Genomic DNA, 22,912 nt, shown 5'->3' on the forward strand with positions numbered 1-22,912 from the left:
GGGATTTCGGGCCCCGGTACCCCCATCCCTGCACAATCACAGGACGGCTCTTTCTGGGCCCCTGTCAGTCATGACCAAATGGCGCCCCCGCCCCAAATGGCGCCCCCGCTCTTTTCCCGTCAAATCAAGCCGGAGTCAACGACAACGACCCAAAAAAAACGACTTTGCTTGTGTTTCTAACCTGCCTGAGTGTATAACAGATACACCGCCACTTCCCTGTACTCCTCAGCGCCCCCTACAGGCGAAACGCAGCCTTTGCTCATATTGCACCGAGGTTAAATAGAAAAAAAAAAAAAAAAAAACCTCTGCAAGTGATAATGAAATTTTTTTTTTTTTAAAGAGGGGGGGGGGGGAAACCCCGCACAAGCCGACGCCTTCGTTCCGTGCGACGTGTCAGAGGATCTCGCGGCAGGTGGGCAGGTTGACGAAGGTGAACACGTTGAACTCGATGAGGATGGAGAAGCAGAGGAAGACGCCGTACATCAGCAGGCAGACGATGCCCAGCCGCCGGTCCAGCACCCACTTATTCAGGTGAACGCCCAGAACCTGGGGGAGCGGGGGGGGGAGAGAGAGGGAAGAGGAAGAGGAGGGAGGGAAGAGTGGGGGAAAGGGGGCGGGGAGAGGAGAGAGGGAAGAGAGGGGGATTGGGGAGAATGGGAGAGAGAGGAAAAGCATGGGATGGGGGAGAAGAAGAGAGAGGGAGGAGTGGAGGATACGGGAATGGGCGAGAGAGGAACAAAAGGGGATGGGGGAGAAAACGAGAAAAACAGGCCACCCAGGTTGGTACCACATGTATCTATCCACATGTGTCTATTTGTGCACATCCCTTTCTGTATTAGGTCACTAGTGCTGATTTAAAAGAATAACACTGGGCTAAAAAAAGGACAGGAATTTGGCCATGTGGCAGATAGTCTAGTAGCACACTACGAACTCCAGCCCGATGGGAGAGGACTGCTTCCGTCAGCACTTACTGTGAGGAACACGGAGGCCAGCAGCAGACCCACAGAGAACACCAATCCTCTGCTGTTCAGGTGTATCTGTAAGGGGGGGGGAGGGGGGGGGAAGACAGAAGGCCCCTCGTTCAGACATGTTCCAATAGACCCCCCCACCCCTGCCCTACCCCCCCATCACCACCGGGTGAGGCAGACGTCCGTCAAGTCCACACACGGCGCTGAAAAGTGATTGCTCCGTCCACAAACAAGCGAAGCGCACGACTTCTGAAAGGAATTTCCAAATTCGGTCGACGGACACGAGACTAAAAGGCATTCCAGCGCAAAGCTGTGCTTCTGCGGAAACTTCCTGTGTAGAGCACCATGTGACTGAGGACAAGGTGTGTCGACGCGGGACGTTTATTTAAAGTAATGAAGACCTTCCAGCAGGTGCGTTTTACAGCTGAGTGATTTCCATGTGCTGATAAGTGTACTTTACAGAAAGCAGCAGTTAAGGCAATGCATAGCATTAGACCCACACCCATGAGTGCACTCAAATACTGCAAAATAATTCTACTCCAAAGAAATAGTAAATTCAGACATAACACTGTAACAACAGAATTAATCTGATAAAAACTAAATATTACTTTAGTTTAAGACCATGTGCTATCAACATCACCATTTTTTCAAGTTATATTTTTGCAAATGCTATAATACTAAGCCTATTTTTTTTCTCATTTTACGTTTTTTATTAGTTTTTATTTCAAATTCTTCAATGTGGACACCACATTTCTTGTGTAACATGGGAATATAAATCCATACAAAGACATTACTTTACATCAAAAGGAATTTTAAAAATTATTTTCCTATTTATACAAAGTAATACATTATTTTTGTGTTCATTAAAAAAAAAAAAAAAGCATGGACATGGTCCTTCATACAGTCAGTTGCAGGTATTTGTGAGCTCTGGCGCCCCCTGCAGGTACAGGATGGAACGCCCTATGACGTGATTTTCAGAGTGTGACGTGTGGAGAGCTCCCTCCCTGAACAGCGAGGCCAGGCCACGTCCTGACACCGCACATCCTATATTTACACCGTCTCCATGGCAACCTACTTCCCTGCGAAGCTCAGCGCTTTCACCGCGGGGTGGTGGTGGGGGGGGTGAGATATCAGAGGCTCAGCAACATTTCTGCCGACGCACGCTCGTCATGAGAGAGCCGCCAAACGCGTTCCTTCGCCGCGCGGCCTCAGCGCTGCACACGTGCGTTTCACTTAAATAGGGCGGGAGCAGGGCGCTATGGCAACGAGGTGGAAGCGGGCGCTATGGCAACGAGGCGGAAGCGGGCGCTATGGCGACAGGTGTTCGCGCAAAGCGCACTCGGATGCCTTGTCTTCTGTTTTTCTTTACTTAAAAAAAAAAAAAGAAATTCTTTCAAGCCTCATCCGTCTTCAGCCGCAGCTGGAGGCGGAAGGAATTCTGCGGAGACGAACAGAATAAAAACTGCTAAACGAAGCTCAGGCTCCTGAGAGTAAAAGCATTTGAGGAGGAAACTCTTATTGTGTGAATTGCGGCAAATGAAGCAAGTGCCTCGTGCGCATTCCCATTGCATCAAAATGATCTGAGATATTTGAGCGCATCGCATCAAGTTTTCACTCTGCATCCCACCTCTGGAGGAAGCGGCGAACGACACAGGCGCTGCACTGACATCTGGATTCAGTCCGCAGCTGCGGCGTTTACTGAAGAATTTCGACCCCCCCCCCGCATTCCCCCCCGCACATAAGGCAGAGCTAAAGCAGATTGACATTGCATTGCATTACAGGCATTCAGCAGATGCTCTTATTCAGCATGACACACCGCTGGATATATGCTAACGCTGGTTAAGCACATCGCTCAAGGGTACAGAAGCAGTCTCGTACCTAGGGGCTGAACCACCAGCCTTCTGGTTACCAGCTCTTTTCCTATTGCATTGCATATCCAGAAGTAAGTACTTTACTCTACTGGATGTTTTGCCGAATCAATTCAGGTTAATCACCTCACTCAATGGTACAACAGCAGCGTCCTCCACGGGGATTGAACCTGCAACCTTCTGGTTACCAGCTCTTTTCCTATTGCATTGCATATCCAGAAGTAAGTACTTTACTCTACTGGATGTTTTGCCGAATCAATTCAGGTTAATCACCTCACTCAATGGTACAACAGCAGCGTCCTCCACGGGGATTGAACCTGCAACCTTCTGGTTACCAGCTGTCTTCCCTAACCGTTACACCACGCTGCCGCCCCAGTGTGGTGTGTAATTGCCCTGAGAAGGCACAGTGGACACTCACATAAGAGCCGTAGTCGATGGCCAGGGTCTGCAGGGCCCAGGGGAGGCCCAGCCCGATCAGGATGTCAAACACGTTGCTGCCGATGGAGTTGGAGACGGCCATGTCTCCTAGACCTGGGGGGGGGGGGTGGGAAAGGGTGGGGCGGGAGGCGACAGGGGAGAGGGGAGAAGGGAGGGGGAGAGAAGAGGGGTGAGGATGTAAATCCAACATCAAGAGAGCTGTCTGCGCTGACTGAAGTTATGAGCCAAAAAAAGAATAAATAAAAAGATGTGGGTCACGTTAAAGAATGGCTATAAAACAATAGAACAACATGAAACCAGTTACAAGGGCGTTTCCTTCCTCTTCCCATGAACACAGCCTTCCAGAACAAAACTGATTGATATTTCAAGGCCGAATGCCAGTGGAACTGAATCCAGTGTGGATAAGTAAAAGGAAATGAAAGAGAGAAATGGGGGTGTCTCGCTTCTCCCCCCTTTCATTTTGCATTCAAAGCTTAGGCTGCGTTTACACTACACGGGGCCTTTACTCAGGCTGCAGCGTTTCCAAACATGATCCCCACGGCGTACACGTGAGGGGGACACCTGGGCCTACCCTGGCTCCCGGCCTACCTTGCCGTGCCACGATGAGACTGGCGCCTACCCTGGCTCCCGGCCTACCTTGCCGTGCCACGATGAGACTGGCGCCTACCCTGGCTCCCTGCCTACCTTGCCGTGCCACGATGAGACTGGCCACTACCCTGGCTCCCGGCCTACCTTGCCGTGCCACGATGAGACTGGCCACTACCCTGGCTCCCGGCCTACCTTGCCGTGCCACGATGAGACTGGCGCCTAGCCTGGCTCCCGGCCTACCTTGCCGTGCCACAATGAGACTGGCGCCTACCCTGGCTCCCGGCCTACCTTGCCGTGCCACGATGAGACTGGCCACTACCCTGGCTCCCGGCCTACCTTGCGTGCCACGATGAGACTGGCCACTACCCTGGCTCCCGGCCTACCTTGCCGTGCCACGATGAGACTGGCGCCTACCCTGGCTCCCGGCCTACCTTGCCGTGCCACGATGAGACTGGCGCCTACCCTGGCTCCCGGCCTACCTTGCCGTGCCACGATGAGACTGGCCACTACCCTGGCTCCCGGCCTACCTTGCCGTGCCACGATGAGACTGGCGCCTACCCTGGCTCCCGGCCTACCTTGCCGTGCCACAATGAGACTGGCGCCTACCCTGGCTCCTGGCCTACCTTGCCGTGCCACAATGAGACTGGCCACTACACTGGCTCCCGGCCTACCTTGTCGTGCCACGATGAGACTGGCCATGCAGTCGGGAACGCTGGTGCCCGCTGCCAGAAACGTGATGCCCATGATGACGTCAGGGATGCCCAGCGTGTAGCCAATCACGGTCACCTGCAAAAAAAAAACAGATGAGTGAGTGTATACGGAGACACCGCAAGAGAAAGAAAACCCAAACCAAACAACAATGACAGCAGCTAGTCATCATCCTCTAAAGGGCCAACACAAACACGGCCATCCTCTGTGCAGGGTTTAAAGCTGCAGTCACTAAAATCAGAAAAATGGACACACAGAGCTGGATAATAATGAAGGCTGCCATTAGAACAAGGTGAAGACTGCAGTTTGGATTAACGGAGAGTTACCAATCATGGCTAGAGTTAAGGTTCAGATCTCAGTTAAGAGTTAGCGTTAAGGCTCAAATCTGGGTCAGGGTTACGGGTGAAGGCTCAAATCTGAATCAGGGCCTTAAACCACGAATCCTGGATCAGGGCTGAACCACGGATCGGGGGTCAAAGGTCGAGGTCAAAGGTCAGGGCAGCCCCTCACCATCCAGACCATGATGTAGGAGAAGCCGGCGATCCAGAGGGTGGAGTTGACGAAGGTGACCATGAACCAGCGCTCCCAGCGCGGGCTGGCGCAGTTGGGCACCGTGCAGAACAGCAGCAGGCACAGCGGCCACACCAGCAGCCACTTCAGCCTGTTACAGGCCCCGGCTGCAGAGCACAGGTCAAAGGTCAGGGGTCAGGGGTCGAAGGTCAGGTGGCCCCATGCACACACAGACCCCTTATGGAAATCTATGGAGTATACTGCACTGAATTTTTAATATTCGTATTTTTTTGAAAATATGATAAATATATTTCACAGCAATATATTTTTAAATCAAATATATTGATTTAAAACAAATATATTGCCATATCTGAAAATAGCAATGGCAATTCTAACAGTTTAATAACAACATAAAGGTTTGCTCATTTTCAGTCATGTCCCAGACTCCCACATGAGATGTACCTGGGACGTGGAAGGGTAGGAGCGGCCCTTCGCTGTCATCTTCCTCCTCCTCTTCCTCCTCCTCCCCCTCCTCGTTATTTTCGTTGTCCTCGTTCTCCGTCTCGTTCCCGGCCTCCACCCCTCCCCCTCCTCCCCCTCTTCCTCCCCCTCCCCCTCCTCCTCCTCCTCTGTCGTCTTCGCCCGTCCCGCCGCGGTGTCCGTTCAGACCCCTCTCGGCCCCGCCCAGCCCGTTCTCCACGCCCCGCCTCCCCGGGACCCGAACCGTCACCTCGGAGTCGCCGTTACTGAAGGACCTGCTGCTGATCAGCCGCTGCCTCTGCAGGGAAACACACACACACACACACACACACACACACACACACACACACACACACGCACACACACACACACAGACACACACACACACACACACACACACACACACACACACACATACACACACACACACACACACAGACACACACACACACACACACACACACACATACACACACACACACACACACACACAGACACAGACACACACACACACACACACACACACACACACACACACACACACACACAGACAGCCCGATAATCAATAATCAATAACCCATTACCCATTAAAACGATCCTCTGGAACACAGAAGCAATGGGTTTCATCGCTTAGCTTATTTCCTACAATTCTCTTGGTCATATTAACGGCGTGCCATGGCTTCCTCACCATCGTTACCGCCCCCTGGTACCATGGTGAGTCGGGTTCGAGGGGAGAAGTGGGGTGCTGGGACCCCCCCTTACCTCAGTGATGAGCATGCGGGAGGCCCGGGTTCGAGGGGAGAAGTGGGGTGCTGGAACCCCCCCTTACCTCGGTGATGAGCATGCGGGAGGCCATGGTGAGCCGGGTTCGAGGGGAGAAGTGGCTGGTGATCATGATGCGCATCCCGGCCTCGGAGAAGGACAGCTGGTGCGGGTAGGCCGAGAGCAGCTCGTCCACCATCAGCACCGACGGCTTGCGGTGGAACGTGGCTAACGGGGGGAGGGGGAACGGGGAGGGGGGACAGAACGGTCAGGTGTCTGTGGCGAAACACTCTGTTTGCTCCAACGCAGTTTTAACCCTAACCCTAACCCTAACCGCCAACAGATGCACAGGTGAGCCAACAGGTGCACACGTGAGCGAAAACACGCTCACACAAACACACATGCGCAACCTGAATGTGCTGAATGCTAACCTAAGCTAGCATCTCGGTATTGACCATAGAAAGGACATTAAAGCGTTTAAACACGATCTCGGCATTAAACCGGGTCTCTCGAAGGCTCCAGAGAGCGAAAGGACGCATCGCACCTTTCTTCAGCAGCACCACGGTGGCGTCGCAGGCGCCGCCGTCGTCGACGTCCGCGCCGCCGGTCGTACCGTTGGCCAAGTTCACGGAGCTCTTCTTCCGCCGGTCGACGAAGCGCCGCAACCGCGAATTGAAGCTTCGCGGAGAGCACAGAAGGGTACAGAGAGAGAACGGTTCGTGGCCGCCATCCAGCACGTTTGACGCGCTAAGACGCACGTCTTCTCAGTAGCTTTTTAATCCAAAAATGCTAAAACCGTATGCTTGGATCCCCAGCCATTTTGCAGATGGCTGAGGATGCGTCTATCAACCATGGAGAGATTTTCAACTGCGGGAAAAATAGGACGCACGCTTACTTCATGATTAATATGTAAACCAGGTACATCAGGACCAAGACGAGGGACTCCCACCTGAAACGACAGACATCTTTCCATTAACAAAGGCTTCAACCCTTTGAAGAGTCAGTTTTTTGGAATGCCTTATTGTTTTCAAAATTCTAAGTCAGTGTTTTAGAACTCCATTGCTTTCTATTACCAGCAGTGACTGCGACATCAGCATTAGAATGTTCAGTTAAGAACATTCTAATCACATACTTGTGATCTTACACCTTAAACGGTTAACTGAGAATCACTGGTGACATGCCAATCAGCTTCACTTCAGACAGGAATCAGAGAAAATTAAGCTGGACCAGTGATGTCAGACAGACCTTAGAAGTTGAATTTTTTTTTTACTTCTCCATAAAGGTTCATCCACACAATGATATTTCCCCCACTTGTAACAACACCAAAAGTTGACTTTTACTCTAACTTTCTTAACACGTGCCACAAGAAAAAAAGACTCCTACGTACCAGGAGACTTTTTCATCGTGGATGAACTATAAAGAGAGGGAGAGAGAGAGAGAGAGAGAGAGAGAGAGAGAGAAAGAATGACGGTTAACAGTTCACCGAGAAACTGAGAAATGTCACAGCCTGTTGTTTTTCTTCCCAAGACATGCCCCTACAAATGACCTGACTGGAAAGCATCCTGTTCCTGGACACGTCCAGGGCAGAAATGTTCATGCAAGTGTTATACGCTATTTTGAGATTGACAGTTGCGTCTCAGCAATTCTCGTGGTCGTCCACCGTGCAACGTTACTAGACTACCACCAGGGGGCAGACCTGCTCTAGAGGTTCCGTCCTCCAAACAACTGCAAGCAGGGACAGCAAACTAGCGGCGGATTCGTCTAATAAAGCGGAACTAATCTATAGCGAGACAGAGGAACGCAGCGAGGGATCTCAGTAGAAATCCCACGGACGGTCTTTCGCTCATTTCCGAAGTTATTGCGATTCTGTTCTCGTCAAATATACCCAGCCTGCTGAAACGGTAATCCATAAAGCCAACTGTGTCGGGGAGGAAATTGAATTTCATATATGTGGAGTTTAGTATGATGTGCCTTATTTCTTTAGTTCCATATTCCATAATTCAATATGGAGTGTGGGGGGGGGGGGGGGGGGGGGGGGGGGTGGGCTGATAATCAAATCTGTTTCTACATTACAGATACTCAGACAATAAGGAAGAAAATGCCAGGAGCACTCAGAGGAACGTCAATATTTAGCGCAGGTGCAAGATTCAAACTGTAGTAAAAGTAGGAGAAACTAATTTTGCACACAGGAAATCAAAAAGCAGTGCTCTGATGGAAGCATTTAGCAGAACCGTTTGCTCTATAGTTCCTTTTTTCTTCTGTATGCAGTTATTTATTCACCTGCACCTTTAAATTTGGCAGGAATGTAATAAGTTAGACAGATCTTTTGGAACTGGAGCGCTCGTCTCAGCCTGTTTGATTTGCAGGATGCAGAATTACTTTTTTTTCCTATTTTCACATTACAGATTTTGACGCCGAGCCAGTTTGTCGCGACCCCGCTCTGCACTCGCTGATTGATGTGGATTGAAACGTCTGTTTCTCCCTTTTCTGTGAGATTTGTGGATTGAAACGTCCGTTTCTCCTTTTTTTCTGTGAGGTTTCTTTCTGCAGGAGGACCGTTTCCAGGGAGCGTTTAGCGCCGGTTGCTACGCGGGGATCCAAACGCCGCCGGCCTGACTCACCGTCCGCCATTAGGCCGAATCTGACAGGACCGCTCTCGCTCCCGCGCAAATTAAAGTCACGGTGCAGAGACCGCTCTCACCCACACCGAACTCTTAGAGAGGAGGGCGAGGGAAATTTCCATTAACCCAGAACGACACGGTCACCCCATGTGACTTCCCCTTAGCAGCAGTAACTAACGACGATGACCGCGGTCATGATTACTGATGGCTGCGATTATTGTGATAAAAACAACAACCCCAATATGAGTCATAATTAGAGTGCATAACAAGCTGCCCTGATTTCCTGCATCGTTTTTACATCTTGATGTTATGAAGCATGTGACCCTGAATATGGCGCCTTGCTCGTTTCTGTTACTGGTTTTCTACTTTTTTCTCCCCTGGGAAAGGGATGCAGGTTGGTTCTGCTGTGAAGGGCGCCCCCTGGTGGTGAAGCAGAGCGACATGCCCCCAGCCCAGCTAGGCGGTCACTCACCGCGATGAGAGCGGCCACGGAGAGCGTGTAGAAGGCCGAGTCTCTTAGCAACATCCAATGGGAGAGCCGAACAGCCTGGGGCAGAGAGGAGAGATGATCAGAACGGATACCGCCATCCGCCGTCCAATATCACACCCTGCAAGAGCTGCTAAAAAACGTTAAAAAAAACAGACCTAAAGTCCCGTTTGCATGCGTCCACTGCAGAGAGGGTTTTAGGATTTCCACTCTACAGCACTCATAACAGATAGCAGACAGAAGAAAAAACACCCCGACGAAATCCGTTTTCCTCCAACCCAGCAAACGGCGAGACCTCCCTCCCGCACCTCCCGTCCCACAACACGAGGAGGGGATTTACCGCCACCTGCGAGGGGGTTGGGGTTTTGGGGGGTCGGGGGGGTTGAGGGGGTCGGTGGGTCAGGGGGTTGAGGGGGTTGGGGGGTTGAGGGGGTCGGGGTTTTGGGGGGTCGGGGGGGTCGGTGGGTCGGGGGGTTGAGGGAGTTGAGGGGGTCGGGGTTTTGGGGGGTCGGTGGGTCGGGGGGTTGAGGGGGTCAGGGGGTTGAGGGGGTCGGGGTTTTGGGGGGTCGGTGGGTCGGGGGGTTGAGGGGTCAGGGGGTTGAGGGGGTCGGTGGGTCGGGGGGTTGAGGGGTCGGGGGGTCATGTGGCGGGGGGTTGAGGGGTCGGGGTTTTGGGGGGTCGGGGGAGTTGGGGGGTCGGTGGGTCGGGGGGTTGAGGGGGTTGAGGGGGTCGGTGGGTCGGGGGGTTGAGGGGGTTGAGGGGGTCGGTGGGTCGGGGGGTTGAGGGGTTCGGTGGGTCGGTGGGTCAGGGGGTTGAGGGGGTCGGGGGGTAAGGGGGTCGGTGGGTCGGGGGGTTGAGGGGGTCGGTGGGTCAGGGGGTTGAGGGGGTCGGGGGGTTGAGGGGTTGGGGGGTTGGGGGGTTGAGGGGGTCGGGGTTTTGGGGGGTCGGTTGGTCGGGGGGTCGGGGGGTCATGTGGCGGGGGTGGATTATTACCTGGCCCGCGAAGAGGCCGCAGACCCCGATGATGCAGAGGATGTTGAAGACGGCGGAGCCGACGATCGTGCCCACCCCCACGTCGCCCTTGGTGATGAACACTCCTGTTGGGGGGAGGGGGGAGGGGAGGGGGGGGGGGGGGCAGAAGCACTTAAGCACCACCGCGCAGACGTACCATTTCACTTTCATTTTAGTCATCAAACAAAAGCTCCTTTCTTTTTTTACATTTCTATTTCCATCTCGACTGCCGTCATTCCGCCGGTAACACTGGACTACCTGCAGTAATGGTGCTGCTGCTTTTTTTTTTTTAAATCACGGGAAAAAAAATTCTCAATGTTCTTCTCGGCGTCCTTGAGGGAACGTTTACAGAAAATCCTCTGGTAAGTGCGGGGAGAGGGTTATGAAAGCGTCTGCGTGGGGGGGGGGGGATCAAGCGGAGGTGGCGGTTATGGAGGGAAGGGTGGTCGTGGTACGTCACCGATGATGGAGGTGAAGAGTTCAGGAGCGGAGCTGCCGGCCGCCATGAAGGTGGCCCCCGCCACGTCCTCGCTCAGGTGCAGGCGCTGAGGATGAGGAGGGAGAGACGGACTGAGGAAGGACAGCGGGAACTCTTCACCAAAACGTCACTCTAACCATACCATCACCCTAACTTCACCCTAACTTCACACAAACTTCACACAAACTTCACCCAAACTTCACTCTAACTTCACCCGTTCATAAACTCTTTTCATAAACTTGCTCCATAGTGTGTGTGTGTGTGTGCACTTGCGTGTGTGTGTGTGTGTGCAGTGTGTGTGCACTTGTGTACATGCATGTGTGTGTGTGTGTGTGTGTGTGCATGTGCAGCAGACTGACCTCACAGATCTTCTCCATGGAGGGAACGAAGTAGTCATCACAGACCAGCGCCAGAGCACAAAACATGTACACGGCCTGCAGTGAGGGGAGAAAAGAGCATCATCATAACAACAATGAGAAGAAGAAGAAGGAGAAGGAGAAGGAGAAGAAGAAGAAGGAGAAGAAGGAGAAGAAGAAGTGTAGTTTCACCAAGGTGAGTAACTATGGGCTTTTACCTTGATCGTTTTCTAGTGAATAAATACTGAGATGTGTAACAGTTAAAGGGTTACTGCAGAGCAACCTATAGCTTCCACTCAGCGATCAGCCTTAATCATGGAACGCAGTCTTTAAGTGGCTGATATTAATCACATTTCTGTGTTCCTCACTTATTTCCCCGGAGAACTGTGGCTGATAATTCTTGTCCCTCTATCTATGGCAGGTATTATCCATGTAGGTAGGGAATGTGCTCTCCTTAACCCTTTAAGATGTGAGATCAGGAATAATGTGTGATTGGAACGCTCTCAACTGAACATTCTGACGCTGATGTCACAATCGCTGCCGGTGACTGAAAGCAGCGGAGTTCTAGAACACTGGCTTTGAACACGGGAAAATAGAACATTCTTAAAAACCTACTCTTCAAAAGGGTCAATGAATGAATCACTTGTGATGACAGAGGTTCACCTGAGCAGCCCCAACCCCCCCCCCCCCCCCCCATGCCCCCTTCGTTCCCATCCCCTCCTGGAGGCACCCTGGGGAGCACCGAAAACAGCTGCTTCCCCGAGAGAAGGCTTTTCCGCCGATCGGCGCATTTAATTTGGCGCTGGAGCGCGGCGCGGTGAGCGTGCCGGTTACGTAACGGGCTCCGAAAGCGCGCGGTGGTGCCGCGCGGCGCGGCCGAGGCCCCCAGGAGATCAGCCAATCAGATTCATCCTCCAATTCTGATTCTAACGGCTGATTGGCTCAGCAAAACACTCTCACCATCTGTTCTGGACAAAAAATAAAAATAAATAAATAAATAAAAATCTTCAACCGTTCTGTGCGTCGACAGCAGAGTCGAACACCGCGTGCAAGGACACACGATGGAAATGCAGCTCTAACAGAGAAGCGCTTTCAGATCTGAGAGTAAACCTCTGGCAGCTCCAGACCACAGCACCTACCTGCAGTTAGAGATTTGATAGTGTGCTCTACGCTCATAATGTATTTCTTTTTTGCCGTGTTCACGCTGCACAGGCCCAGATGCTCAGCTGCACTTTAACAGGGTAGTCTGGCCTCCGGTCCAGAGCCATTTGTTTAGCATTGGTCGCGAGCCAGAAAGCGCTGTCTGGTAAACTCAAGCCACAGAACGCTGGGGTTGTTTTTTTCTTTTAGCATTTTTTCGATTCCCACTGGCGTACGGTACCAGAGCATTGTCTTCTCGGGTATTCTCTGAACACCACTTAGAACGTATCCCGCCATACGCCAAGATTTTTATTTTCTTATGTGACCCCAAGATTAATCTCAGCCTGGAGACGGTTTTTTTTTATTGAGTGACATGTTGTTTAGAACATCATGACTTCTCCAAAGCAACTTACATTCCACCGCACAGAATTTGTTTAAACAGCTGGATGTTTACGAAAGCAATTCAGGTCAAGGCTACGACAGCGGTGCTCCACCTAAAGATTGACCCAATAATCAAGGAATTAGAAGACCAGTTCCTTAACCATCATACTACTCTAGCATCCCCCCCCCCCCCCCCCCCCCCCCCCCCCCCCCCCCCCCCCCTGCCCGCCCCCTTCCAGGCACAGTGACACAAATACAAAGCACCAAGATTTTATTCAGTGTGAAGGACAAGTCAGACTTTGCGTTCGCCCTTGCCAGGAAGTCAGCGTTCTCAAGACTTCCTGGGCTTTTTTTTTGAGTAGCTGAGGTTCTGTGTGAACGTCAGGGAGACGGCAGCAGTGCATTATGGGCCGCCGCCGCCGCTGCTGTATTTGATCGCACCACATTTTCCATTCTGAACGTACCTGCTCTAATGCACGCAGATGAAAAATGGATTCTGCCACCCGTAGGGAACCAAAGCCCAAAGCCATAATAAATCCTATGGCTATATGTGCTTTTTTAAGACATTATGGATAATAAGCCAATTCCATCTTTGTGAGACTGTGCAAAATATATGAACGGATATCATCGGAGACATCGGTCCAGATGAGCCCAACAATTATTCTTAACTCTAACTCTAACTCTCAACTAAATGCAAATAGCTGGCCAAGCTGTGTGTGAACATTTCATTAGCATTTAATTTGCTAATTTAGGGATGCTGATTTGATTGAATCTGGGTCACAGAGCCCGTGTAGAACCGAGGTGTATAATAACATAGCGTTAGAGGGAGAGGCCCAGGGTCTGCGTTTCAGACCGAGGCGGAGTTAGCGTACGCGGCTCTGACCCGCCGCGCTTTCCCGCCAAGTGCCTGCAGCACAAACAGCTGGATGCCTTACACCCTGCAGCCCAGGCACACAGCACTACAGGTAGAGGGCTATCGCCTGTCTCGCATAAATGACAGTTAGCAGGCTGTGGGTGGACATAAGGACATACCCCAGACTTCTAGAACAAATGACGTCATAGTTATAGGGCTCAGCCTGCACTGATGGACGTCTTTCCCATTTGAGCCACTAGGGGGCAGATAAAACAGCCAAGCTAAGTAGCCTTCTCTACTCTGATCTCCACATAGCCTTTGCCACAGAATTAAAAACCACCCCCCCCCCCCCCCCCCCACACCCCCCGTAGAATTTATGGTGAGGGAGTCCAAACAGGGTGACTTGGAAATCAAATCAGGAGAAAGCCGAGGCGACGTTCGTCCCGACGACGAGTGCCGCGTTGTGATTTCGTTTAACATGCAGGACCTCGTCTGTCATAACAGAGGGCGGGACAAAGGGTCAAGATGGAGGACAGCCCCTGGTAATAGAGGGCACCTCGTCACCCAGATTAAATTCTAGGTGTTAACTTTAGAAAGAGAGAGATGGGGGTGAGAGAGAGGGAGAGAGCGAGAGAGAGAGAGAGAAAGAGAGAGGGGGAGGTGAGAGAGAGCAAGAGAGAGGGGGAGGTGAGAGAGAGCAAGAGAGAGAGAAATGGGAGAGAGATAGAGTGGGGGGCAGGGGGGGAGAGCAAGAGAGAGAAAGAGAGAGAGAGGGGGAGAGAAGAGACTCACACAGAGCACGTGCAGTGCCACCGCTCCCTCCGTTCGCTCCTTGTGGGAGAAGAGGTCCGTGGGGAACTCGTGCAGGGCTGGGAGAGAGAGAGAGAGAGAGAGAGAGAGGGACACAGGGTTACACACACGTCCTCGCCAACTGCTCCCAAAAGCCTGCCCCAACAGGTCACCTCCCCCCCAACACGCCTCACTGGAAAAATGCTTTCACCACGGACACCTGCATCACCGCAATTTTATTTAGAACCGTCAGTGTACAGGGCTGTCAGGGTTATCTTCGATTCAGGAGTCCAAGGAATGTTTGTACATGGCTATCACTGACACTTCCACAGCACCACAAAAACATTGCAGATTAAAATAAAAAAATAAAAAAAGATAAAGATAAAAAGAAGAGGAGGAGGTGAGGTCAATGTTAGCAAACGAGACAGAAAGCAGAAAAAAATTGTGTCAACCTGTGATTTATTCTTCCAGGAAAAAGAATATTCCTGCGCAATCCAGCGATAAGATGATGACGTAATGTACCGGGTTATTTTCACAAGAGCAAACAAATCAATCTTGCGTAAAAACAATCTGCCCACCCCCCCCCCCCCCCCTTCCCATGACACAGGCCCAAGAGGTCTTGCACAATGCAATTAAAATATATATATATTTGTAAAATTAGTTACAATGCATTTAAAAAATGGCATGATTTGGGACTTCTAGCTAATTCACCTCTATGGCAGACAGAACCCTGTCATTCTAAGCTCTTGAAATGCTTGTGGAGGACACTATCGATGGTCTGCCCAAAACAGGAAAGAGGAACGACTTCGCGCTTCGAACTTCCGGAAAGTGATTAAATTATAAAACAACACATAAAGCTGAAGTCATTAATCTACCTATTCGACCGACACCGAGGGTCTATAAGAGCTTTTGGCTCCGTCGCCCTCCTTCATCGCGGCAGCCAAACGGGATTTCTTCATTAAAAAGTTTTCAGACGCCCACTGGACTTGGCGGCACCCCGTGCCCACACACATTAATCCACAGAGTGGGAGGAGGCGGGGGGGATAAGGGAGGGGGGTGGGGGGGGGGGGGGCTGGGGGGGGGTGGGGGCAGGGGGGGGTTTCCTCAACCGCAACTCAATTACAACACCGCAGAACAAAACGGTGCTAAGCAACAACAGCCGTGATGACCAAAAAAAAAAAAGAAAAGCAGCGGTTTTGTAGCTGGCAGGGTTTCTGGACTCCAGGAATTCCCCGAAGCAATTACAGGAAACTCAGGAGCAGAGCGCACCCCCCACCCCCCAGCACCCCCCACCCCCCCGCCACCGCGTTCTCACATACCACATGTACCCCCGCAGTCAATGTCCATGGGCGCTCCAACCGAATTACACAGCCCTCCCTCCCTCTCTCTCTGTGCGACACAGGGGGTGGGGGACAAGGGGGGGAAGGGGGGCATGCCTCGGGTCAGTTTGGAAAAATCTCAGCGGTGACCCGGAGCGACCCAGGATATGCGAGGGAGCGGAATTCTTTTTTCCCGTCTCCCCGCCCGGGGCTGACGGGAGGCACACGCACGCCTGGAACGCAGAACCGAGCGGAGCGGTTACTAGGCGACCGGTCGGTTCCCCCGTCGTCGGGCGTCTCCGGGGGCGACCCTCTACACCGGACTCTGACCCTTCCTCGAAAAAAACGGCCTTTCCAGCGCGGCGGCTGAGGGAGACCAAACCCCGGCGGCCGGGGGCAGGTAAAGTTTTTAGGGCAGCGCGCGGGACGGGCGTGTTTGGCGACAGGCCGCTCCCCCGGCAACACGGGGCACTCGTGATGCTCAAACGGGGGATGGAGGTAGGGGGACGGGGAAAGGAGGGGAGAGACATCTATTTTTGGACCCCATTAGTAGGCCGCTCTGAGTTGATAGATCGCCCCCCTCCTCCAAAGGAACGAGCGAGTCCTGCCCTCATTATGGCTCTACCCGAAAGAGATGGGGCCAGTGCTGGACACCTTCCTCACACCGAGAACAGAGGAGGCATGGGTGTAAGACCCCCCCGCTCCCAACTCTTCCTCCCTCCATCTATCCCTATCTATCCCACTCTCTTGCCCTCTCATTCTCTTTCCTGGTCTCATCCCTCTATCTCCTTACCTCTCACCCCCCACCTCTCTCCCCCCCTCCCCCTCTCTCTCTCTGCCCCCCCACCCTCTCTCTCTCTCTCCCCCCCCTCCCCCTTTCTCTGTCCCCCCCCCCCCCCTCTCCCCCCTCACTGAGAGCCTTATGGGGCCCGCCACCCCAGGGCTCCAGCTCCAACAGTCATGCTTCGTTAGCCAGCAGGAGGCGCTCCAGCCACCAATACTGAGTCTTTCACTTGTTCCTCCCTCTTCACGACCCAGAGAGGGGCTCCAGTGTCCAAACAGACACCTGCAGAGACAGTCCATAATTTCCTACCGCCAGAGGTCATGTCAAATAAACGCACGTTAACACACAGGGCAGCCACGCCCCCCCCCCCCCACCCCCCTCAGTGTGGGGAGCAGGAGTATCGGGAATCTGTGTAAATGACAGAAAACTGGCACTCAATCGGGTGACAGGAGGGTGGCGAAGTGATCTCACTCTGCGAGAATCGAGTCCCTCAGCTCACGAACGCATCCTCCTCTTCTGTGTTCCTCTCCTCCTAATTCAGCTGCTTCTTCTTCTTCTTCTTCTTCTTCTCCTCCTTTGTCTTCCTCATCTTCTTCTAATTCTTCTTTTTCTTCTTCTTTTTGATTTCTTTACAGGAAGGAAATATCTCAATTTGAGCGGATCTACCCTATATTACAAAAAGTGATGGCAATGGTTACTGTGCGGAGAAATGACCTCTTTATGGATTTGCTGAGTACAAAGGCTGTGGGCATAGCCTGCACACTCTCCAGAAAAGCTCATTAGATTGTCGTTATATTTAAATCCTTTTTAAAAAATTTATGTCCATTTAGAAAAAAAGGAAAAAAAAACTTTCTTTTTTAGTTCTCTAATTGCTTTGTGGAAACATATAATCTGTTGTGTTGTTTTTAAGTGCAGGCATTATCCTTTCAAATGGCATTAGAGCTGGGGCCATCTCAGATTACACAACACTTACTGTGCACCATAATTATGATGTGTGTGTGTGTGTGTGTGTGTGTGTGTGTGTGTGTGTGCACATGTGAGAGTGTGTGTGTGCGTGAGCGTGAGAGGGATTTTGTGTGTGAGTGAGAGTTGTGCGTGTGTGCACACATGTGAGAGTGTATGTGTGTTTTTGCACATGTAGCCATGTGAGATAGTTTGTATGTATGTTTGTGTGTGTGTGTGAGAGAGAGAGTATGTGTTTGTGTGCGTCTGCATGCATGTTTGTCTGCGTGTGTAAGTGTGTGTGTGTGTGTTTGTGTGCACACGTGCGGTTTGATAGAAAAGATTAAAGCTTGACACTGATAAATCCTCACATCGACCTTTTCTACGCATGCTGTCCATTCCTCAGCACTGTGCAGTTGTATAATTTTACAGACAATAGGAGCAGCTGTGATGACAGGAGCTTCCCCTAGTCCCATGAGAGCTCAGTGGTAGAGCTCAGTCTTCACAGAGAATTAACTACCTCCATTACTTACAAGCCAATAAACACAGAACCAGCTCCAGATTTAAAAACACTCCACTTTATGTAATACCCATATACAGACATTATGCCATAACAATACCCCGCAATACATCACTGACAAATAAGGACGTGCTTTTTTTTTTTCCTGTACACTTAATGGAGTTTCAGTGTAATGAAATAAGGTTTAAAGGAAAATCCCTTTGGGTCCGGTATCATAAACAATAACAACAACAACACTGTACAGTATTTCATGCTGAGACATTCTCCCCCCGCCCCCAATAAAATCTAATCAAATAAATCGCCTATCAGGGATAAAAATATTATTTTTGTTTAAATATCAATCATATATATATATATATATATATTGTCTTGTTGCATCAGTTACGGCCTGTCGGTTTTTTCTGCCACTCACTCTGTCGTCATAGCGACCGGCCACAAAAACACCAGTCAGGGAAAGCAATCCTCTCTTCCCTCAATTTCAGATGCAGCACTTTCGCGTTTCAAAATGGACACAGAACGATAACAACGCAAAGTACATTTTTTTTTAGCTTAAACTAGCTGGGGTGGGTACATCAGCTAGTTTAGCGTTTTTAAAAACCAGAGCTGTCGCCAGCCACAAACAGGGAAGCAGTATCCCTGTGAAGACACTGGCAGTTAGATGGGACTGTTTCAGCAATGCTTGCTCGGTCTATCCGAGTAGACCACTCACCACTCAAAAGTGCACCTTAATCAAGTCTTCTTCCCACAGATAATCAGATAATCATCACGTAATAAGGATGTACAGGATATGTAATTTATTATAAGCTGAGAATCTGCTCTTTGGCCGCATGTGAATTGCTTGATTACAAAGCTAAGATTGAGGAAAATCAAGAAAAATATGTCTTTTATGATACAACATCCTATCATCCTCTGTGGCATGTATAAAAATGCTGAGCAGGCCCAGCTGACCTCTATTTTGGATCAAGATGGCAAGAGGAAAAAAAATGTGACTTTGAAAGAGCTGCAAAGACTGCTCAACTAGCTAGTGTTTCAGCAGGAACAGTCACCACATCTCAACCCAACTGAACACCTATGGGAGATTTTGGACCAACGTATTAGACAGCACTCTTCACCATTATTAAAACACCAATCGATAGAACATCTTTTGGAAGAATGGTGTTCATCCCTCCAGTAGAGTTCCAGAGACTTCTAGAATCTATGCCAAGGCGGACTGAAGCAGTTCTGGTGGCTCATGGTGGCCCAACACCTTACTAAGACACTTTATGTTGGTTTTTTCTTTAATTTGTCACCCGTCTGCATATAGACACACACACACACACACACACACACACACACAATGTACACACACTGTGCTGAGAGGTTTGATAAACACGGACTGAGGGAAAAAACTCAACTCAAGGTCCTGATTACATGGTCATTACACTCATACGCCAGCGCGGGAGCGCGTTTTAGAAACGCCTTCTTGACGTCAGTCCCGAGCGCGCGGGGGGGGGGGGGGGGGGGGGGGGGGGGCAGCTAATTTGCGGCGAGCCGAGGAGACCAGACTCAGGAGGGAGAGAGCAGGTGACGCGCCGACGCGCCGACGCCTCACGCCTTTCCCGAAAAAATACCGCCTACAATGGCGCCATCGGCACAATCAGCGTCCCTCAATCAGGGGGCCCCCGACCGGGGTCTGCAAGGGCGGGGCCCCAATCAGCGCTTTTCAGGGCGCCGGGGAACGGGAGGCGCGCCAGCGACCCGCGAGCTGCAGTACATCATGTGACCGCCAGCGCGGTCGTGTGTGTGTGCGTGTGTGTATAATTGTGTGTGTGCGTGTGTGTGTGCTGTGAGAGGGAAGGAAGGCTGTACGGTTCCTTTGGCCGGACCCATTATTTTTAAAATGCGTGTACATTCACACACACACACAAACATACACACACACACACACACACACAAACATACATACATGCACACAACACTCACACACTCACATACACACAAAAATATTCACACCCACACACTCACATACACACATGCACAGACACACTCACACACACATGCACATACACACTAACCCACACACACACATACACACACCGACACACACACAAACCCTGTGTGTGTCGGTGGGTTAGTGTGTATGTGTAGAGTGGGGTGAGGTGAGGTGGGAAGTTGAGAGTGGGGGGACAGGCAGGGATATTTGATGTCATACGTGATGTCACACGTGATGTCACATGCGCAAACAGCTGCAGTCAAACGCAGAGTTTTAAAGCACGGCTGGACCCAGCTGGACCCAGCCGGACTGAGCCTGGCAGCCGCTGTAGAAACAGAAGGCAGATGAGCACAAAAGAGATTGCATAATGGCCTGATTATTATTACATAATTGCTGCGGCTTCATAAATGAATCACTCCAGCCCTATACATCAACCGGACCCACCATCAACTAGATTGCCAGAGACAAGTGCTTTTTTCCTTTAAACCCCCCCCCCCCCAAAAAAAAACCAGGCAGCGCAGATGTCTTAACCGTACGAAAATCCTGCATTTGCTTCTGTCACCATTCATTGCATACGATGCAATGTCCTTACGATGGTTAGAAACTGAAGAGAAGTTTGCTTGCTGCAGGTGTAATGCTAAAGAGGAAGATAGAAGTGGGGGAAACGGCTAGCGGAGTCGACGGCTTTAACCGACCGGGACTGGGGGGGGGGCGCGGAGGAGAACCGCACGGTCTGCCCGTCCCACAGGAGAGGAACAAAGAACGAAAATAAGCGCTCGCTGGAGAGATGGGACCGAATGAACTCTAATCCCTCTGTAGATGGCACTTTAGATTAGGGATGACAAATGCTTCTGGAGCTTCCATGGAGATTTTTATTTTTTCTAACGGGAATACATTTCTGGCATGCTTAGAACGTCGTTTGAGGTCACACGCGTCCGCTTATCAGAAAGACTGTTGGCTCAGTCTGATCTTTCAGCACGACATGTGTCTAGACTCAACAACAATATTTACCTTAAAAAAAGGACGCTGGCGTGTGGCTTTGAGTACTTCCTGCGTCTCCTGGACAGCCTCTGTGAGCTATGGAAGAGATTAGCTCTGCCCCCCTCTACCGTAACCTCTCTCTGGTGACCACTCCCCCTGCCCACCTCTCCCCAATATGACAGAATTAAACTTTCTGTTGGATTGGAAGCAGCACAGGAATTGCAGACATGCACACACACACATACACACACGTGCACACGCACGCGCACACACACATACACACACACATACACACTCACAATTTACACACATACACACACACACAGACAGACACTCACAACTCACAAACACACGCACACACACTTATTTGTACACCAATCAAAAAAGCTTTGCTGAAACACAGGGTTCTATACGCAGGCTTTACGCATGGCTAATCATGCTAAATATGTTTGATTCTGCTCTTGTTTGAGCTTCCTGCCTATTTTGTTGACTTTTCTGCTCATTTTTTGATGAAACAGGCAGTTAGTTATTAGCTTGGGAAAACATGAAGTGTTTATTGCATCCGCGCTTGCTATCAGGTCTGTGACATCAATAATGCAGCTCACAGAAATGAGATTGTTAGACGGAGAAATGAAAGAACACAGAATAATTTGACAAGCTTTGACAAAGAATATATATATATATATATGTATATTCAAAATATTCACATTGTGGGACATAATATTCATTCTCAGAGTGGTTTTAAAAGCCATTGTGTAATTTAAGCTTTGTTTTGAAAATGAGCACTTGAAGCAAATTACAGGAAGGACACGGTCGCTAAAGTTAAGCAAGGAAGCGAGAAATAATGACAAAACATATCAATACAGGAGAACGGTTGAACAGCTTAATCATTTCCAACTCCAAATATCCATATATATATATATAAAGCACATCACTGTCGTCATGTTGGACGTTTGTTCTATTTCTGAAGTTATTTCCGTACAAAAAGCGCCCTGTTCAAACTTTGCCGTGAGCCGTTCGTCGTGACAGTCATGGAATATCTGAACCCGGCAGCACCTCTGCCTCCGAGCTAGGCCTACAGCCATATGTGGGTTCAAACGTCCTGTCAAACAGACACAGATCAATTTCCCGCCGCCTTGCTTTGAGCACATTGTTTACTTCTTCCGAACACCTTGCAAAATGCGCACAAGCTACCACGCGAAGTACAATAATGATTTGCGCTCACACACAGATTTGGATAAAAAGTGGCATATTTGTCAAAATAAGTGGTATTTTTGAGTCAGATGTGGGATAAAAATATATGTGAAACGCACACATTGGCACGGGGAAGCTACTGCTTGCGACCGACATCCAAAATTTCACTGAAATTTAACAGGTCGGATATCTTACTTTTTCATGCTAGTTTTATCTCAGTTTTACATGCAGAGGACAGGATTCTGTGTCCCCCCCAAATATCAGCCTGGAGGACTGGGGAGAGTGAGAGGAGAACAGGGGGTCCTGTGGCAAGTTTGGGTTCACCGTCCCAAGCCCAGCCCTGTGTCGGACTGTCGCCGGACAGAAAGAGAGAGAGAGAGGGAGAGGGAGAGGGAGAGGGGGGCAAGGACAGAGACAGAAAGAGAGAGAGAGGGAGAGGGAGAGGGGGTTCAAGGACAGAGACAGAAAGAGAGAGAGAGGGAGAGGGGGGTCAAGGACAGAGACAGAAAGAGAGAGAGAGGGAGAGGGGGGTCAAGGACAGAGACAGAAAGAGAAAGAGAGGGACAGGAGGGGCAACGACAGAGACAGAAAGAGAGAGACAGGGAAAGGGGGGGCAAGGACAGAGACAAAAAAGAGAGAGGGAGAGATGCAAGAAGAGAGACAGAGCGAGAGCGAGAGAGAGAGAGAGAGGGAGAATGAAGGAGAGACAGCCTGCGCGCTGTTGTGGATTTTTGGATTGGTTTAGTGCTAAACCCCACTAAG

The 22,912-nt window shown here is 50.6% G+C and overlaps 1 protein-coding gene across 1 annotated transcript in view; it reads right to left on the minus strand.

Moving 5' to 3' along the window:
* Positions 1 to 354: 354 nt before the first annotated feature.
* Positions 355 to 22,912, minus strand: part of LOC118219820 (sodium/potassium/calcium exchanger 3-like) — a 56,676-nt gene continuing 34,118 nt past the window's right edge. The window contains exons 3-17 of the mRNA XM_035403267.1: positions 14,442 to 14,518; positions 11,279 to 11,353; positions 10,902 to 10,986; positions 10,424 to 10,527; positions 9,416 to 9,490; positions 7,710 to 7,735; positions 7,218 to 7,271; positions 6,867 to 7,000; positions 6,390 to 6,550; positions 5,543 to 5,858; positions 5,081 to 5,247; positions 4,534 to 4,648; positions 3,255 to 3,367; positions 972 to 1,037; positions 355 to 546 (exon numbers count right to left, since the gene is read on the minus strand). Coding sequence (XP_035259158.1) covers positions 394 to 546; positions 972 to 1,037; positions 3,255 to 3,367; positions 4,534 to 4,648; positions 5,081 to 5,247; positions 5,543 to 5,858; positions 6,390 to 6,550; positions 6,867 to 7,000; positions 7,218 to 7,271; positions 7,710 to 7,735; positions 9,416 to 9,490; positions 10,424 to 10,527; positions 10,902 to 10,986; positions 11,279 to 11,353; positions 14,442 to 14,518 — 1,721 coding nt within the window. The 3' untranslated portion in view covers positions 355 to 393. The remainder of the gene's footprint in view (positions 547 to 971; positions 1,038 to 3,254; positions 3,368 to 4,533; positions 4,649 to 5,080; positions 5,248 to 5,542; positions 5,859 to 6,389; positions 6,551 to 6,866; positions 7,001 to 7,217; positions 7,272 to 7,709; positions 7,736 to 9,415; positions 9,491 to 10,423; positions 10,528 to 10,901; positions 10,987 to 11,278; positions 11,354 to 14,441; positions 14,519 to 22,912) is intronic.

Source organism: Anguilla anguilla, chromosome 2, assembly GCF_013347855.1.
Source record: "Anguilla anguilla isolate fAngAng1 chromosome 2, fAngAng1.pri, whole genome shotgun sequence".
Lineage (NCBI taxonomy): Eukaryota > Metazoa > Chordata > Actinopteri > Anguilliformes > Anguillidae > Anguilla > Anguilla anguilla.